This window comes from Hemitrygon akajei, chromosome 1 (genome assembly GCF_048418815.1).
Source record: "Hemitrygon akajei chromosome 1, sHemAka1.3, whole genome shotgun sequence".
NCBI classification, from domain to species: domain Eukaryota; kingdom Metazoa; phylum Chordata; class Chondrichthyes; order Myliobatiformes; family Dasyatidae; genus Hemitrygon; species Hemitrygon akajei.
The window spans coordinates 64,359,243-64,372,303 of NC_133124.1; the positions used below are offsets into that span (position 1 = coordinate 64,359,243).

Consider the following 13,061-nt stretch of genomic DNA (forward strand, 5'->3'; position numbering starts at 1 on the left):
CACATGAGATGCTGGACAAGAAGATTCAGTCACTTGACATTCAGGATGAAGTAGTAAATGCGATTACGTTGACTTTGTGGGAGAAGTCAGAGAGTGGTAGAGGGTTGCCTCTCTGACTGGAGACCTGTGACTAGTAGGGATTGATGCTGGGTCGTTTGTGGTTTGTCATCTATATCAATGATTTGGATGATAATGTGGTTAACTGGATCAGCACGTTTGTGGATGACAACAAGATTTGGGGTGTAGTGGACAGTGAGGAAAGCTACCATAGCTTTAATTCAGACAAGTGCAAGGTCTTGTACTTCAATAAGACTAACCAGGGTAGGTCTTACACAGTGAGTGGTAGGGCACTGAGGTGTGTGGTAGAGCAAAGGGGTCTGGGAATATAGGTCCGTAATATGTGAAAGTGGCTTCACAGGTAGTTAGGGTTGTAAAGAAAGCTTTTCGCACATTGGCCATCATAAATCAATGTATTGAGTAGAGGAGATGGGATGTTATGTTGAAGTTGTATGAGACATTGGTGTGGCTTAATTTAGAGTGTTGTGCGCAGTTTTGTTCACCTACCTAAAGGAAAGATGTAAACAAGGTTGAAAGAGTGCAGAGAAAACTTGCAAGGATGTTGCCAGGACTGGAGGACCTGAGTTCCAATGAACGCTTGAATAGATAAGGACCTTAGTCTTTAGAATGTAGAAGATGGAGAGGAGATTTGATAAAGGTATACAAAATTATGAGGGGTGCAGTTAGTGTAAATGTAAGCAGGCTTTTTTCCACTGAGGTTGGGTGGGACTAGAGCTAGAGGTCATGGGTTATGGTGAAAGGTGAGAAGTTTAAGGGGAATAGGAGGGAAATCTTTTTCACTCAGAAGGTCGTAAGAGTGTAGAATGAGCTGCCAACACAAGTGGTGCATGCAAGCTCGATTTCAATGTTTAAGAGAAGTTTAGATAGGTACATGAATAGCAAGGATATAGGGGACTATGGTCCCGGTGCGGGTCGATAGGAAGAGGCAGTTTAAATGGTTTTGGCATGGACTGGATGGGCTGAAGGGCCTGTGTCTGTGCTGTACTTCTTTTGACTCTCTGACTAACCTTCCACACTAACCGCTACACCACTAAACTTCATGTGACCTGCAGACTTACTAACCCACCTTTCTACTTGCTCATCCACTTCATTCATAAAAATAACAACAAGCAGTGGGGTCCCAGAACAGATGCTTATGGACCAAGACACCAGCCTCCAGGCAGAATAAGCTCCATCTACTACCACCTTCTGCCCTCTGTGGGTTAACTAATTCCTAATTCGTGAATCAACTTTCCATGGATCCTAAGCCTCATAACTTTCTGCATGAGCCTTCAATAAAGGATCTTATTGGACTCCTCACAAAAATCCATATTGACCACTTCCACTGCTCTACCTTCATTAGTTTGCTTTGTCACTTTCTCAAGGAAGTCAGTCAGGCCTGTGAGGCATATCCTGTCTCTCACAAAGCCATGCTGACCAACACTGTTGAGTCTATACTTCTCTAAATGCTCATAAATCCTGTCTCTAAGATTCCTCTCTATTAGTTTGCCCACCACTAAGTGTGATTTAATGATTTATATTTCCAAGAACTGTCCCTATTACCCTTCTTGAACAAAGGAGCAATATCTGCCATCCTCCAATCCTCTGTTGCTACTCCTGTGACCAGTTAGGATACAAGAATCATCTTTAGCTTCCAGTAATCTCTTCCCTTGCTTCATGTAACCCAGGGTATGTTCCATCCAGACTCGTGGACTTAACTATCTTAATGTTTTTCAAATCTCCAAAAATGCATGTTTCTTAACCTCAATGTGCTCCTGCACGTTAGTCTGTTCTATTTTGCCCTCCCATTCATCAAGCTTCCTCTCCCTGGTGATCACTGAAGCAAAATATTCAGTAAGCTCCTTCCTGGCTACCTTATAACTCTCAAGAGCCCTGTTTATTCTTTGCTTCCTAAACCTTAAAATCTCCACCTCTCTTGTCTCATGGTTCTTTTACCCTTCCTTTTTTTACCTGTCTCCATGTGACATATCCAACTAGAACCTCACGCAAATGCTCACTAAACAACCTCCATATTTCTGCTTTGCATTTCCCTGAGAACATCTGCTCTCAATTTACACTCCCATGTTCCAGCCTAATACCCTCATACTTAGCCCTCCCCCAAATAAATACGTTGTCCTTCTCCATGGCTCTGCTGAAGGTCTGGGAGTTATGGCTACTGCCTCCAAAATGCTCATTCAGTGAGAGGTTTATCAATTAACCAGGTTCATTAGCTAGTTCTAGATCCAGCGTAGCATCTCCTTCCAGTTGACCTGTCCACATACTGTGTCAGCAATTCTTCCTGGACACATTTAACAGATTCTGCCCCACCTAAGCTTCTTGCACGAAGGAGATGGCAAACAATATTAGCGAAGATGAAGTCACCCATGACAACAATCATGTTACTTTTGTACTTTTCCAAAATCTGTCAATTTATCTGCTCTCGGTGTTCTTGTTGCTTTTGGAGGGGCTATAGAATATTCCTGTTAGAATGATTGCTCCATTCTTGTGACTGATGTCCATCTATATTGATGTAGATGTTCCTTCCACAATATCCTCCTTTTCTGCATTTGTGATGTCTTGGGTAGGATTTTTTTAAGTGGCTACAGACAGTGGTGAATATTTGTAATTCTCTTCCTTGTAGCACACTTGGGGCTCAGTCATTTCAAACCAGAGAGTGGTAGAGTTCTGGATATTAAAGTAATCTGGAATAGTAGAGGACTATGGACTGAGGTAGAATATTAGCCATGTCCTTGAAGAATAGCAGAACAGATTCAAAAAGGACAAATAGCATCAGCTTATTCCAATTTCTTGAATTCTTGTGTACGTGTAACTTAATATTAGCAGGCATTGTTTCAAATCATTCCAATCAAAGTTTATACAAAACATATATTAAGTAAAGCTTCTTTAAAAGAATAATTCCAATTGTGACACAAAAGAATTTCATTATAACCTCCATTTGTAATGCAGATATTTTTGTGTTATGTGTAAAACATTAGTGCAAAATCCCAGTTTAATCCTTCATTCATAGTTGCCATTTTGGTTACAAAGAATCTGCTTCAATGAATTGTTGCATTATTAGTTCGTCTTTCTCTCTTTTTTTCCCCAAAAGTGAAAGGAACACACTTTTGAAGGAAGCAGAGGTCTTGCACAGAGCCAGATTTTCCCACATAATCCAAATTTATGGTATTTGCAATGAACCCGAATTCATGGGCATTGTGACAGAATACATGAGCAATGGATCTTTGGACCAACTCCTTCATCAGGTAATGTGCTCTATATAAGGTTTTTCTCTGTATATTTATACATTATTATAATAAAAATTGCAGAATGACTGCATTTATATAGTTCTTTCCCTTGTGAACTCAGGATGTCATAAAGCATATTCAGTGTACATTGCTGAAATATTGAAAATACAAAATGCTGAAATATCTACAAGTTAGAACACAAATTATTGGAGAAACTTAGCTTTAAAATTCACAATCCAGCCAAAATCTCTACCATGCTAATCAGCTTGTGAGTAGTTCTAAATGATTTACTTAGATATCTGAAAATCTAGAAACTAATTCAAATGTTTGACCATATAATTTAAAGAGCACATTACTTCTTTCTGACCCAGATCATTTGTTATCTTTCTTTGAGATTCTACATACTTTAAATCCTTGGAGTAATTTCCCCATTGGACTTTGACCATAGATTCCTGAAATATGCTTGGCATATTGGTTGCTGTTAAACTTTCAAAACCAACACATGGTACCTAAATTGCAACAATGCAGTGTTTTTTTTTTTGCTACCACTACTCATACTTAAAATCATGGCTATTCCACATTATGCCAGAAGGTTTTTTGCTTATAGCTTTATTCTACCATCCCCCACTGTATCACTCTGAGTTTGAGCTCTATTATGATGAGTGCCTATTTTTACTTTCTAAGTTCCTCCTGAACTTCCTCTTTCTGGCACCTTTCCAGTTGGCTGCAGTAAAAGAAACATTGATTGAAGTTTACACAGAACCCCAATGAAAATGGCAGGGGTAAGAATTACGGCTTTAAATTCCTTGTCTTCCAACAAGAGAAAGTGTTGTGAAGAAAGAACGCAGTCACTCATTGGCAAGAGTCTAAAACTGGAAGCTGCACATTCATGTTTATATCTAAACTGTTTCATCAAATGATTTTCACAGGCTAGACCTTTAAATAGGCTGTAAAGGTGGAACAATCTTAAATTCAATAGAGGTGTCAGGCACATAATAAATTATTGTTCCAGATGAATTATTTTCTAAAAACAGCTCTATAATTTTCTAATAGAAAGAAACTTATCCTATACTTCCTTGGTCGTTGCGACTTCGTATATTGTATGAAATTGCCCTTGGAGTAAATTTCCTGCACAACATGAATCCTCCATTGTTGCATCATGACCTGAAGGCACAAAATATTCTGCTGGATGGTGAATTCCATGTGAAGGTAAGGAACATTATGCAGTGTTTGAATTCAGTTATTTCAGTACCTCATTGTGTTAAAGTTTCAGAACAATGACTCAGACCAACTCACTGTTTTCAGCAGTACATTACTTCCTCCATTATCCCCCATGGAGCTGTTTTGAATTATCAGTTTGTAACATTAACATTCCGAAACATCGATTACTGTAACAATGACATAAATAGAGAACCATGAATTTTGTATTAGAAATGATGTGGTGAATCTTAGTGGTATATGATATTGAGTGAGCATGTGATGCATGTAGGAACCACCAAAGATGTTTTGACCATGAGTCCTTCAGACATGACCCTATCTACTTCCATCATGCATTTTCCAGCATCCATTGTTTGATTACTATAATAAGAATACTAATCCTATAGTTCTGCCGTAATTCTGAAGATGTTCGTGTAACTGGTATGGCTTACAAACTCTTTTGAAATAAATTTGAATGAAGATTCAAGTCTATTTCAAAATTATTTATTACATGGTACCTGAACCAAATAAGATATGATCTATTCCTGATTTTGTCTTTATTCACTCATGGGATGTAAATATCGCTGGCAACACCAGCATTTATTGTCTTTCCCTAACCAACTCTGATCTATAGAGACAGCCCTGAGTCAGCCATACAGATGCTCTTGTAGATGCGTAATAGAGCAGACTACAGAAAGATGACAGATCTCTTTCCCCAGGGGAAGTTAGTGAATCAGATAGCTTTATGTTAAACTACAGTTTAGGAATTTCATAGGCAATATTACTAATAAGTTTATTTCTGAATTATTTATTATTTTAATTTAAGTTACCAATTATCACAATGAAATTTGAAGTTGTGCTTCTAGTTCAATGCTCCATGCCTCTAGAGCAAAACTAACACTTATTTTTATATGTGCTTGCACTTAATGTTATTTACAGCAAGTGCATGTGAATTTAATAGTATAATATTTTGTTCTTTATGATAAATACCCTGGTGATTCTTGTACCCGTTATGAGCTGGGCCTGACTGTCAGTGTGGTGGCATGTGCTGACACTATTGCACAGCCTGCTGCATCTTATCTGGAATGTTTACTAAGTGGATGTGTTTCGTTCATTCCTCGTTATACATGAGTTTACAGTCCCTAGAAGGATGTTGCCCTGGGTGCCCTTTGGATGGCCCTCCCTGTAATTTTGAGTGTGAACTAATGGTTGCAAAGACTCAGTGAATGCTTTTCCCCCAGTGCAGCCAGCTGCCTACAGCCAGTTGAAAAAGCAGTCTACGATCGTTCTCTGTGGGGCCCAGATGAAAGTACTCCCTCAGAGTTTGCTGAACCTGGTGACTTTATGATCACCTGAAAGGCAAGAGTAATGTCTGAGCCTGCATAGCAGCCCACATGTCAGGACATGGTAGATAATGGTAGTCATGGATTGAAAATCGGTTGTTGTATAGTAAACAGAGCTGGACTAGGTAGCTTAAGTTACAAAGATATAACTAATTTACCATCAGTTATATACAGATTATGCTTTTGACTTGAAGAAGGGACAAAATGTAAGGTATGTGTATTTATAGGTGGCATGAATATAGATGGAATGGCAAGAAGTGATAAGGATATTGTGATTCTAAGGTAGATTGTAGACAGATTGAGTGAGTGGTTGGAATACAGTTTAATTTGGGAAAGCATTGCAATTTGGTGGGAGGAACAGAGACTGTCCACGTGGAGAGAGACTGCAAATGAGTGATGTACAGGGAGTCAGTCCTGATGAAGGATCTCAGTCCAACAGATCCACTGTTTACAGATGCTGCCCGGCTTGTTGAGTTCCTTCTGTACTTCGTGTGTGATTCTCCAGATTTAACAAAGTACAGAGGGATCTTGTACATGAATCACAGAAAGTTAGCAGGCAGGTACAGCACGTAATTAAGATGACCTTTATTGCAAAGGGTTTGGAATTTCAAAATATGGAATTTTGTTAGTGTTATAGGGTTTACAGTTACCTAAGAAAGGATATGATCACATTGAAGGCAGTTCAAAATACATTTGCCAGAATAATTCCTGGGATGTGTGGATGGTTGTAATAAGGAAGGCAAACCGGGTAGAGTTTGTATTGCTTGGCATTTAGAAAAATGAGGGATTGTCTTATTAAAATATACACAACTCTGAAAGGGCTTGGCAGAGTAGGTTCAAGATGTTTTCACTAATTGGAGTGAACAAGGGGACACTGGTGCACAATACGCCCTCTCCATCGACCCTCACTGCCTTTATTTGTATTACTACTACCTGTGCTTGCTGGGAAGTGTACATCTAAATGCTAACATGCTTATGGGATTGGTGTAATGCTTTGTAACTCCAAAAGATAAAACTAACTGAATGAAAAATAAGGGGTCGGAATGCATGCCTAACTTCATTTTTACTTCAAGCTAGGCATGCACAAATGACGCAGTGGTGTGGTAGTGTATGCCATTCCTGTACGTATACTATAGCCATAATAAATTACATAAGAATGCTTAATCAGAAAATACATTTACAATATAACTGAAATATTAAATACACAACTCTCCTCACTTCTCAGCTATAAACTCCAGCTTGATATAGAATGCATCTCAACTTATATACATTATACTATATAATACAACTACTATATAGACATAGTAAATTTTAACTTGTCCCATTAAAGCCTAAAGATTCAATTGCTATGGAGGATTTCTTACTGTAGCGGGATGATATCCTTCTTGAGAAGGGGGATCACTCTGCTTGGCAGGTGAGACTTGTGGCTGTGAAACAATCTCAGGTTCTGGGGCCTCCTCTATTGTTACTGTAGGAGTTGACTCTGGGACTGCAGGAAGTGGGTATGACAGATCTAGACACCTTTCTTCTGGACATGCTGGCATCCTGAACAGTACATGGCAAACTGCTCAATTTGTTGATCAGTCCCAGTTCACCAGACGAAGTTTCGAGCCAATGCTTTCATTTTCACCACATCTAGATGACCGGCATGTAGCTCCTCCAACACTTATAGCTCAGCTTGGATAGTAGAACAACTCTCAATCCCCACATAAGGCAACATCCGTCAAGGACAAGTTCAGCTGGTGCTGGTAAGAATAGGGGATTTGGGAGTCCTGTTGCACATTCCAGCCATTTTGACTCACCACGTAGACCTGAGGCAGTGTGGGGTCATAACTGGGTTCCCTTTGGATCATTTCTGCTGTAATAGGGTGACTTTCCATTCACATTAGGGAGAATACATCAAGAGGAGTGTCCTCTTTTGTAAGTTTTTCAGGTATTTGCTTTTCCAAGCGTAAACAGAACAATGCATCAGCATTTCCATGATTAGTCAACCTCTTGAATTCAATCTTGTAATTCTGTCCTCCAAGAAACAGCCCATTTCTGCATTCCTGCTGCTGCTGTTAGAGGAACAGCCTTCTGTGGATGGAACATGGCACTAGTGGGTGAGCAGCAGTGACGGTAAACTCTGCTATGCAAGTACTAGTTGAAATGATTTACATCCCAAACCAGACTCAAGGTATCAGTCATTCTGTACGTAACTTTTTGCTGCAGCGTTAAGGGAAGGTGATGCAAAGGCTGTGGAGTGCTCACTTCCATCACTCATAAAATGTGACATGACTGCACCTACACCATAATGCAAGGTGTCACAGGCAAGCTTCACTGGATGATGTAGATCATAATGTGTGAGTACAGTGTCTGATGTCACCATTTCCTTTGTCTTTTGGAAAGCCACCTCACACCGCTTTGTCTTCCTATCTGTAGTAATGAGCTTAAGGGGTGGAGCACAGTAGCCAGGTTTGGCAGGACCCTTTATAGTAATTGACAGATCTTAAAAAGGACCACAACTGTGACCCATCCTTTGGCCCTGGGGCATTCACCACTGCTTGGATTTTCTCAGCACACTTGCGTAAATTTTGTGCGTCGATAGTGTGATCACAGTAAATGATGCGTGGTTTAAAGGATTTACACTTGTTGCACTGTGCTCTGAGCTCATGTTCTGCTAATTACTTTAACACTTTCAGATTTTGGAGATGCCTCTGGACATCTTTTTTGTCATTTTTGACACCTTGTAATTTTTATCGGTAACAATGATGTCATCCAAGTAACACAGTGCCTTGGCAACTTTGCAGCACCTGGTCCGTAACTTTCTGCCAGAGTGCAGATGCAGTTGCTACTCCAGAAATAAGGCTGTTATAGCGACAAAGCCCTTTGTGAGTGTTTATGTTGAGAAACACTTTGGACTCTTCTTCCATCTCCATCTGTAGGTAGGCCTCAGCTAAGTGTACTTTGCTGAATTGTTTCCCTTAGGAAAGGTTTGTGAAGATGTCCTATTTCCAGGGCAGAGGTTATTGATCTACTTTCAGTACTGGGTGATAGTGACCTTGAAATCACCACAGATCCTGACAGACCCATTCTTCCTGGTTACTAGGATTTCTGATGTTGCCTATGGGCTCCAATCAACCTTGAAAAGAATTCCTTCAACCTCCATGCAATCCAACTCACTGGTTGCTTTGTCAATAATGGGATAAGGAACTGGTTGGGCTTTATAACACTTGTGTGTGGAGTTTTCACTTATTACTGTTTTACCCTTGACAAGTCTGAATCTTCCAGTACTGTCCTTGAATACTGCTGTGGCATCATCCAGTGCCTTTCTTAATTCTCTTTCAGTTGACTATTGCAGGGAATGTGATATGAAAATGGTGGATGGATCTCCAGTTGAGTTGTAGTTGTCTTAGCCAATCAATGTCCCCACAATGCTGGCTTTCCTGTTTTTACTACATACAAGCTACAAGCCTTATGTGGCTTGTTGGTTGTATTTCACTGTTACAAATGTCATTCCCACAGGAGTTATCTTTTCCCCGGTATAAGTTTTTGGTTGGATATCTGCAGGCTTCAGTCAGTATTCTTTGAAATGCCTTTCAAATTCATTTTGTGGAATGACTGAAACAGCCAAGCCAATGTCCAATTCCATTTTAGTTAATTTACTGCTCACTACTTGTGTAAACCATATTGTTTCTCTATTGTCAGTTTTCACATTGTAAATCTCAAGGCTGCGCACCCATGTGTCCCTCTCATCATTATCAGATTTTTCCTCAAAAGCATGCAGATTAGTATTTTTCTTTTGAAACTGCAATTTGACTTATCTTTATCTCTTTCCTGTACTGTCCATTATTATCTTCCAAAGATGCTCTTTGTCCTACTTTGTTGTATTTTCTGGAAGTTTCTCCTTTAAGTCTGCATTAGTCTGGTGTATATGTTTCCCTGCCACAATGGTAACACAATTTGTTTGGCCAGACGGGTTTCTGTGTAGATATCGCAATTTTGTTTACGCTCACTTTCATTCCTGACTACAACTAACTCAATTGTGTCTCTGTCTGTTGTTTCCATTGAGGCAGTGATTTTAACTGCTCTTTTAAATGTGAGTTGTGCTTCAGGTAGAAGCTATTTTAACATCTTGCCTTGTAAAACCTAAACAATCTCTCAGTGCATCATTAAGCCCATCACCAAACTGACAATGCTCAGACAATCTCTTCAATTCAGCCACATAAGCTGAAATGGGCTCCCCTTCCTCTTGATTCCTCTTATGAAACATAAAGCGTTTTGCAGTCAAAAATAGCTTTGGTTTTAAATGTTCCTGTATTACGTTCATGATATCAGCAATGCTCATTTTGGCTGGTTTGATTGGAGCAGTTAAACTTCTAAGTAAATTGTATGTTTTTCCACCAATGCACTCAGCAAAATTGGCACTCACTTTTTATTGGCTGTCCTATTTGCTCTAAGGTACTGCTAAATTACTTCAGTACGTACCAGACAGTTATCTTTAGTGCAATCGAATATGTTTCTCTTTCCAACGTAACCAACCATTTCTGCTTATCTAGTTATTTATTATTATCATCTCCCAGTAATGGACCCATGAATTGGTCCGTTCTCTGTCTTTTTTTATACTTGAACATTTTGCTGTGCTTTAATAGGTAGGTTATTGTCTCTGGACCACTTTTAAACTTACTTGTCACCACTGTTATATTTTGTAACTCAAAAATATATAACTAATGGAAAGAAAAATACAGAATCTAAATGTGTGTCTAACTTGGTTTTCACTTTAAGTGAGGTTCACACATATGACATGGTGGGGTGATGATGTACAGGTGGCCCCCATTTTTCGAATGTTCGCTTTATGGTAGCTCGCTGTTACAAAAGACCTACATTAGTACCTGTTTGCGCTAACCAAAGAGGATTTTCGCTTTTACGAAAAGAAGACGCCCACTTTATATGTGTGTTTACCCTGAAAAGACTACCATGACCGTGAAGCCTTGTGCAGGCAGTTGTGTGCGTATGCGTGTACGTGCGTAGGCGTGTACATGCTGATTTTTTTTCTCTCTAAATCGATTTTGGCTCACTGTCTTCCCAATTTTGATAAGTTTTACTATACCGTAAATACAATATTTCTACTTTATATAGGCTGTATATTTATCATATCATGCCTGCTTTTACTATATGTTAGTGTTATTTTAGGTTTTATGTGTTATTTGGTAGGTTACTTTTTGGGTCTGGGAATGCTCAAAAATTTTTCCCATATAAATTAATGGTAATTGCTTCTTTGCTTTACGACATTTCAGCTTACAAATGGTTTCATAGGAACGCTCTGCCTTCAGATGGCAGGGGAAACCTGTATGTCATTCACTTTTTGCATACATATAATGAATTATATTAAACAACAAAGAATGCTTAATCAAACAATATGACTCAAATTGATTAAATTCTTTCTTCCTTTTTCAATCTTTTTATTTAATTTTTCAAGACAAATACATAATGGTCATAATAGTACAAAGGGAGTGGGATTACATTGTTGGTAGTTAGTACCTGTGAGTAGAAACTACAGGTAACACCAATATAATTGATCTCCCAAACCCTTAATATAAACAAGGTACAAGGAAATTAAAAGATGGAAAAAAAAACCCAAAATGAAAAATCAAGAACAAAGTAAACTAAACAAAGTTGGGCTATTCTATTATACCAAATAAAATCATTAGTGGCATCAACTCTGCTCCTCTACTCAAGTTAATGAATAATATAAGGAGTCAGAAAAGGTCAAATTACATTCCATGAAAGTATTGAATAAAAGGCCTTCAAGTTTCTTCAAATTTAACCGAGGGATCAAAGGTACCACCTCTAACTTTTTCTAAGTTTAAACAGGGTACAGTTTGGGAAAACCATTGAGATGTAGTTGGAGGATTCATCTCTTTCCAATTCAGTAAAATAGATCTTCTAGCCATTAAAGTAGCAAATGCAAGCATCTGCTGAGCTGCAGAGGGCAGATCAATCATTGGTAAACCAAAAATTGCAGTGATAGGGTGAGGTTGTAAATCAATGTGCAAAACTGTAGAGAATGTATCAAAAATATCTTTCCAAAATAAGGCAAGACCAAAACATATGAGTCAGAGAGGCTACCTCAGAGTGACATCTATCACAGATCGGATTTATATGACAGTAAAAATGAGCTAATTTATCTTTAGACATCTGAGCCCTATGCACCACTTTAAATTGAATCAACATATGTTTAGCACAAATAGAAGATAAGTTAACTAATTGAAATTTTTTCTCCCATTTCTCTATAGGTAAAGAAAGTTGAAGTTCCTTCTCCCATTCATTTTTTTAGATACTTACAGATCAGAGATTTTTTGAATACCATGTTACCTACTTTTCCAATTTCATATCCAACCAATATCATGGAAAACATTTTAGGCTTAAACCCTTATCAAAAGGGTTTAATAGCAATCATTTATGATATGATTATGAAAATACAGTCAGATATATCTGATAAAATTGATTAAATTCTTACTTCATTAAATTCTGTTTTATGTCTTATTCATAAAAAAGTTGTGTTTAGCTGCATAATTTAGCTGCAATAAAATTCTAAAAAAAAATTTTTAAGAAAGACTTGAGACCATCATGTCACATTTATGTGGGATTCTGTTTTAAAAACACTCAGTTATAATCCCACTGACGATAGCTTCATGCCTTTAGCTCATCAGCCAAGCATGTACACCAAACATGTGAACCTGTGTTTTCTCTTACTAAACTGGATTCCTATTGCGACACCAATTTAACACAAGAGAAATACCCAAGATCTAATGTTTTAGGCAAATATTGTAGCTATCTGGTGAATATGTGATTCAAAACTCAGCTCATTTAAGTAGGATATCATTTGTAAAGCCTTGTGCAATTACAAATATTGCCAGGGCCAGATTGTAATTACTTAATAAGGAATAGATTTTGTAATGAGCACAACATGTTTGGAAGTTATGGAGGTTGAAGATATCTTACAAAGATGGGGAGATTAAATATTGTAATTTTGAGAACAATGCTCACAAGTTTGTGAGAGAGGGTGAGGATACATCTGGAGGTAATTAACATTGGTAACTATTTTAAAAACAATACAAGGAACCCACTTGAAAACTACAAGTCTTGTTGGGAATGAATCACTGTTTTGAAGTAGCGAGTGAGAGAGCAACATTTTGCAGGGACTTTATTCCCTAGAAAATAGAAGATTAAAGGGAGA

The 13,061-nt window shown here is 38.3% G+C and overlaps 1 protein-coding gene across 4 annotated transcripts in view; it reads left to right on the forward strand.

Moving 5' to 3' along the window:
• The window catches only part of ripk2 (receptor-interacting serine-threonine kinase 2), a 72,666-nt gene that overhangs the window by 24,925 nt on the left and 34,680 nt on the right, over positions 1–13,061 (forward strand). For all 4 annotated transcript variants that reach the window (XR_012098808.1, XM_073044461.1, XM_073044459.1 and 1 more), the window contains exons 2-3: positions 3,167–3,320; positions 4,356–4,511. Coding sequence is in view for 3 of the 4 variants with exons in the window: in XM_073044459.1 (XP_072900560.1) it covers positions 3,167–3,320; positions 4,356–4,511 (310 nt within the window). In the remaining variant the exon portion in view is untranslated. The remainder of the gene's footprint in view (positions 1–3,166; positions 3,321–4,355; positions 4,512–13,061) is intronic.